The sequence below is a fragment of the Salvelinus fontinalis genome, chromosome 9, assembly GCF_029448725.1.
Source record: "Salvelinus fontinalis isolate EN_2023a chromosome 9, ASM2944872v1, whole genome shotgun sequence".
In the NCBI taxonomy this organism is placed as follows: domain Eukaryota; kingdom Metazoa; phylum Chordata; class Actinopteri; order Salmoniformes; family Salmonidae; genus Salvelinus; species Salvelinus fontinalis.
In genome coordinates this window covers 61511442-61518355 of record NC_074673.1, presented here as the reverse complement: position 1 = coordinate 61518355, position 6914 = coordinate 61511442, and the positions used below count along the sequence as shown (strand labels likewise).

Below are 6914 nucleotides of genomic sequence, written 5' to 3'. Positions count from 1 at the left end.
CTGGCCTCAATTTGCCAGTCTGTTATTGACATTGAAAGCAACGATTTTTCACCTTTCTGAAAGGATTTCGACATCGAGCAAGATTAAGTGGGGAAAAAAGAATAACAAACAGAGTAGTTTATGAATCATGCCTAGTTAAATAAAGATTTATAAAAATATATAGATATATATAATAATAATAAATTAGGCAGCTCTGCAGCTATTTCCGTTCAGGCAGATCATAGGGCAGCCGCACTTGAGGGGTCCTTCTTGCTGGAGGTGACATTCAGTTGCAGCAAATAGCCGATTGCGTATTCACGACTCTGAAGCAAACCATCATGGCACAGGCAGTCCAGAAATTTGTGGCCAAAGTACCTACTTTGATCGGAGGTAAATTAAATGATTGTATATAGACATAAGCTTAACGTCGACGCTATTAAAACCAGCGTGTTATTGTATTCAAGTTGACAGTCACGCTGGCATGGCATCGGTGGCTATGCTAGTAGTTAGCTATGTCACAGTTTAGCGCATCTAGCCGGCTGCAGCTAGCTAACTACTGAGTGTACAAAACAATAACACCTTCCTAATATTTAGTTGTAGCCCTCAAAACAGACTCAATTCGTCGGGGCATGGACTCTTCAAGGTCTCGAAAGTGTTCTACAGGGATGTTGGCCCATGTTGACGCTAATGCTTCCCACAGTAGGCTGACATTTGTAACGCTTTTTAAAAAAATATAAAGTAAGACCTTATGTTCCAGCTTTATTTATGAAGTAATCGCGAAATCTCTGGCCTTATTTTAGTGCATCTTTCACCCCTGCCAGCTCCTATTAGTTGAATCGAGCACCGCTGCACCAAACCGCCTTCAGAACGGTTCTATTCCCAGACCATTGGTTTGCGTCACCATGCCAGCTTCGCATTGTTTGCAATGAGTTGATCCCTCGTTAACCTTGCAGGTTTACCTCAGGTAACTTTCTTATTAACAAGGTTACTGCTATTTTGTTCGCTTAGAGTACACGTGGTGACACACGATGCTAAGGACGCATCCAAACGTTAAACATTTTCTGGTCATGGTTAACCATATTTCTTTCAGAAAAAGGTGTAAAACCTAAGAAAAACTTAGGTCCCTGTCATCTTTTTCAAGATGTGGCCAACCAGTGCTCCCGCACATTGGCTAACCGGGCTATCTGCATTGTGTCCCACCGCCAACCCCTCTTTTTCGCTACTGCTACTTTATGTTCACCATATCTACATGTACATACTACCTCAATCAGCCTGACTAACAGGAAGCGGCGCAGGTCCTAATCCAGGCACTCGTCATCTCCCGTCTGGATTACTGCAACTCGCTGCTGGCTGGGCTCCCTGCCTGTGCCATTAAACCCCTACAACTCATCCAGAACGCCGCAGCCCGTCTGGTGTTCAACCTTCCCAAGTTCTCTCACGTCACCCCGCTCCTCCGCTCTCTCCACTGGCTTCCAGTTGAAGCTCGCATCCGCTACAAGACCATGGTGCTTGCCTACGGAGCTGTGAGGGGAACGGCACCTCAGTACCTTCAGGCTCTGATCAGGCCCTACACCCAAACAAGGGCACTGCGTTCATCCACCTCTGGCCTGCTCGCCTCCCTACCACTGAGGAAGTACAGTTCCCGCTCAGCCCAGTCAAAACTGTTCGCTGCTCTGGCCCCCCAATGGTGGAACAAACTCCCTCACGACGCCAGGACAGCGGAGTCAATCACCACCTTCCGGAGACACCTGAAACCCCACCTCTTCAAGGAATACCTAGGATAAAGCAATCCTTCTGCCCCCCCCCCCCCCCCTTAAAAGATCTGATGCACTATTGTAAAGTGGCTGTTCCACCGGATGCCATAAGGTGAATGCACCAATTTGTAAGTCGCTCTGGATAAGAGCGTCTGCTAAATGACTTAAATGTAAATGTAAATGTGTCTGTATGTAGCGTCGCTACTGTATATAGCCTGTCTTTTTGCTGTTTTATTTCTTTACTTACCTATTGTTCACCTAACACATTTTTTGCACTATTGGTTAGAGCCTGTAAGTAAGTATTTCACTGTACTACAGCTGTTGTATTCCGCGCACGTGACAAAAATGTTGATTTAATTTTAAACAACCAAAATACATTTTTAACTAATCTTTGACGATTTGTTCTTTTAACATGGCTGCTGGGGAATTTGATATGCGTCAATCTTCCTTCGTAGGCATCGAATTGAGCGAATTGAGTTGCTAGCTCATTGATTTGTAGATCTGACACAGTTGCTACCTCAGATTAAGAGCCTAGCAAATGTCGCGAATTATGTTTGTAGTACCCACAAGGCCACAGGGTGGCGCAAGAGAGCTATAAACCCATACTGTTTTTTGCCTTAACCCTAACAGTCAATCACATTTATTTATAAAGCCTGATTTACATCAGCAGATGTCATAAAGTGATATACAGAAACTCTAACCATACAGAAACTCTAACCCTACGTATAACCTATTTTAGCCTTAACCCTAACCCCTAATTCTAAGGTAGGGTAGCCTAGAACTTTTAGAAACAATTTTAGTAGTAATATTATGATAGTAAATACCATTATAGTACTAAATAGCTTTTAGATTATTTTGTTCATTTAAACCTGTCTAAGTATTTAGCTATTTTGTTATTAGTTATTTTATATTTATTATTGCATGGCAGAACACTTGATAAACAAGCCACATTTGTTTTATTTTTCAAATGTGGTATGAACTGGGTGACCTAGTAACCTCTGTGAAAGTCTAGCAATTGGTGTGGGGCAGGTTTGACTGATCTAAGGAATTAATAGGAAAAATACACAATTTCTCAGCTGCCTCACCGATGTCTTTACATAAATTTATAACTTTTAATTGCTCAATATTTCCAGTAGATGGCAGCATAAGATCCCGAAGCATCCGTTATAGGCTATACCAGCAATATGATTGACATAAAATAGCATGCAACCAAAGACTATATGTCCCATGATTTTCTAAAATGGTCACTCATTACTTTACAGTTAGCTATATATCTCGTATTAAGGCTGTGTTGCTTTTGGGAGAGCAAAAAAATTGTGACGATAGCAGGTACTAAACCCCGGCCAAATAATCACTAGTCAGATGCGCTAACCTCAACCCTAGTAGAATTGCATTATAAAAAGACCTTGTTAACGTATCATATTGGGAGTAAACTACTTCGGGAATAGAGAGGACGAGTGCATCTTCCAGCCCGCCAATAAATTACATTATGCAACCCTCGCGGTTAGCAAATTTACCTCAACATGCCCCTCGCTTGCGTGAGAAGGCAGAGCGGGTCGATGCTGGTTGATGAATTTGACAATGAATGTACTAGGAAAATAAGTTTTTGTCAACCAGAGGTGACTGAATTAATGTTCAGCCTTATTGATAATCGTTATAGTAATGAAGTATAAACATGAGCATAAAAACAGGTATTAATAGACATGAAGCATCATTTATATTACGTCACAGTAATCTGTTAAACACTTTTTCAGTTCTTCCTCTTGCGTTAGCAGTGTCGAAAGGACAGAAAAAAGCAGGAATTTTCATGTGAGGGGATTGGTGTATCCAGGGAGGAAGCTAAATATTATTCAGAAATGTAATTTGTGGTCTTATGCTGCCACCTATTGGAATGATTTAGTAACTGCAGTAGTACTGAATAAAGTGTATATCCTTGTGGTGTTAATGTTTTGTACACTCAGTGTAGTTAGCTAATGGTAGACAAACGAACAAGCCAAGTCACCATCAATCTCGAATAAAAACTTGTTTCCAACTAAGTGTTGGCTAGCTAGATGTGGTAACTAATTATAGTAGACAGTGTTGGTTAGCTAGGTAACTTGGCTACCTAACTAGCTAAATGTCAATCTCAGGTAGGTGTTCTGACAAGCTCTTTGAGTCACCTAGCTGGTCACCTGTAAACTATATCTAACGTTAGCTAATTTTTCTTATCTCGCTTGACCCAGCAGCGTGCAGCAGAGGACACATTTCATGACATGGCGTGTTCATCTTGTTTTTTTCAGCCGCTGCCACCTACTCCAAGCCCCGGCTAGCGACCTTCTGGCACTACGCTAAAGTCGAGCTTGTGCCCCCTTCCCCTGCCGAGATTCCCCAGGCCATTGCGGGAATCAAGAACATCCTCACCGGTCTCAACAGTGGACGTCTTGGACAGACGACAGTGAAGGTGAGAACTGAGAAGATTGCTTGAGTGGGTATCAATGCAATACTGTACAAGTAGCTAGCAAGTTCTTTCTTTTGCCCATTGGCTCTCTGAATGTGGGTGTTGTGATCAATGTTCCAGCGTGCATTTGCTGTGGACACTGAGGCTGTACTGTGGCTATTTGATCATAATGTAGGCCTACCATCAAAAACGATGGATAAAATGCATCCCATAAAATTTTAACATGGAAATAGCTGTTCTATCATTCAGCTTACAGTAGAATCCAATCCATGTAGGCCTACATTCCATGAGACTTTTGAGAAGAAAAAAAAAGAACATGCAGGGCTTGACATAAACCTGTTTATCCAATTGTTCTTCAGATAAGGGGATGACTGAAAATGTTGTTTGTAAGACACCACTTTACAAAATAAAATGCATTATTATTCTCATACCATTATTACAGAGAATCAGACAAATTATGCTACCCTCTGCCTATTGGCTAATTAACTTATTCAAGCCTGTCTCAAAACACATCACTGCCCCTTTAAGACAAAAAAAAAGCTCCTTACCTGACTCGCTTTTCAAATATGTCTAGAAATGTACACGTTTCGTGCCGACTACGAATGATCTATAACTGGGCTAATAACTCACTAACTAGTAAAGGATATGAACAAATGTGCACACGTGGCTACATGCAGCTCTCGCTTTGATCTCAAAACAAGCGCATCTACTTACGACCGCTAATGCTGTAAACACTGTCCAGTTCAATGTAAATGTAAATGGTCTATTTGCATATAGGCCTACTGCAGCACTGATTGGTTATGGTGCACTGGTCTGTGTAGAGTACGGTCTGAGTAGTGCGTGTCAATGCAATAGAATCCTACTGCAATGCATTCTGCCTACCTCAAAATCTGTTGCATAGTTTGTTTTGTTATGTTGCATTGAAAGTGGCTAATATTGCGTGTCACAATTGCCACAGTAAAGGGAAACGTCGATCGTGTTAACAGGGAACTCCATAACAGTGGTCACAAACTTTACTGAGTCAAAATACAAGCCGAGATCTACCGCTGATGGCTTGTAAGAATATGCAACATTAACCAATTAAAAACAGTACTCTAGCAATGAGGTTTGTGCAGTAAGCTATAGGCCCAATATATTACCACTTCATATTGGCTTTGCTTGAATTGCCCTGCCAATGCACTGTCCGGGACATTTTCTTTTGAAGTAGGAGGTAGGCTATATGATCACACTGGTAATGGATCTGTTGTATTACTTGTGAGTGTTGTATTACTTGAGTGAGCCTACATTTCAATAATTTGCTTTTTATTTTACTGGAATGATGGAGTCTACATCTGTAGTCAGCTTTAGTGGAGGCAGAGAGCAGCAGACTGAGGTTCCGCCTCTCATCCCTCCGCTCTCCCTTTCCTCCGCTGACACTGACCAAAAAGGGACACAGTGTTCCATTTTTTCCTCATGTACAAAATCACGTTACGCCTATGAACAGAGGAAGTGAAATATTCCTCGATATTAAAAAAAGACCCAGGCCACAAATAACCCAAGCCTATAGATAATTTCCCACTCATTCATTACTGTTGTAGTGCTGAGTGGAAAGGGAAGGAACATGCATTTTATGGTTTATAAAAGGGTTGAATACAAAGTGTTGACAGTCGACCGACTAGGAATGCCTTGGAGATTGACCAGGTTTGCTATCGACTGGTTTGTGACCACTGCTCTAGAAAATGTTGCCAAGTTCGATCTCCTGCTTCTCTCTGTGGGCTGATATTTCTGAGCGGCAGCTCGTGGTAGTCTTGGGGCTGCTGCTTGCACAAGCGCACAGCTTAGCGGGAACATTGGTTGTGCCTTATCTCAACTCTTACAAGTAGTCCCTTCATTATCAAAATAAGTAGCTGCAATCCACTAGAGACATTAGGCCTACATCCTAACCAATTGGGAAATATGGAATTGTCTGTCATGTTGGTTTTTAGATTTGACTCAATGGTATTTGTTTGGGATTAATGTCAATATGCTTTTGTTGCAGGATGCGTTCAGAAATGGATTGGTGTGCACTGAAGTGTTGATGTGGTTCTACATTGGAGAGTGCATCGGAAAAGGAGGCATTGTTGGATACGCCGTTTAAACCTTGATCTGTCGCTGTTGTACACTCTTAACTCCCACCTTAATAAATGTCCATTGCTTAAAGAACTGTTGCACTGTAACTTGATCATTTACCTAGCTTTTAGACACTTCAGGACTTATTGAAGTTGCCAACTTTATTCTGAGACTTTTTAGTGTAAAGTGTTTAATAGTAGACATTTAAAAAAAAAAATATATATATATATATTATATACACACACAATCGGTGAAGGCTGCTAAGGGGAGGACTGCTGATAATAATGCCCGGAACAGAGTAAATGGAATGGCATCAAACACATGGAAACTATTTGTATTTAATACCATTCCACTCATCCCGTTACAGCTATTACCATGAACCCATCCTCCACAATTAAGGTGCTACCAACCTCCTGTGAACAAAACATCCAAGTGCAGTTGAGGGTTGACAAAGATTAAATTTCTGGTTAAACTTGACTTGTGCCACCTCAAATCTAGAAAGCGGTGGAATTATGCTATGTAAAATGAGAGGTCGCTGATTGGTTAAAGTTGGAATAAATGTTAGTGGCGGTCTGTCCTTTTAAGATGAGGGAGGATGATTTTTTTTGTCTCATGAGCGTGGCCTTATTTCTGTTACAGCATATTGGATGACTCAT

The 6914-nt window shown here is 41.4% G+C and overlaps 1 protein-coding gene across 1 annotated transcript; it reads left to right on the top strand.

Annotated features, from left to right (window-relative positions):
* Positions 1 to 227: 227 nt before the first annotated feature.
* Positions 228 to 6351, top strand: LOC129862917 (ATP synthase subunit g, mitochondrial-like). The gene is made up of 3 exons (XM_055935019.1): positions 228 to 369; positions 4013 to 4173; positions 6188 to 6351. The coding sequence occupies exons 1-3, from the start codon at positions 318 to 320 to the stop codon at positions 6284 to 6286; spliced, it is 312 nt and encodes a 103-aa protein (XP_055790994.1). The 5' UTR covers positions 228 to 317; the 3' UTR covers positions 6287 to 6351.
* The last annotated feature ends 563 nt before the right edge of the window (positions 6352 to 6914 follow it).

What these genes read in the sequence shown, in the direction of transcription:
- LOC129862917 (XM_055935019.1), top strand. Translation starts at nt 318, where the DNA reads ATGGCACAGGCAGTCCAGAAATTTGTGGCCAAAGTACCTACTTTGATC. An exon ending in AGTACCTACTTTGATCGGAG is followed by an intron (nt 370 to 4,012) that starts GTAAATTAAATG and finishes TGTTTTTTTCAG; the next exon opens with CCGCTGCCACCTACTCCAAG. An exon ending in TTGGACAGACGACAGTGAAG is followed by an intron (nt 4,174 to 6,187) that starts GTGAGAACTGAG and finishes CTTTTGTTGCAG; the next exon opens with GATGCGTTCAGAAATGGATT.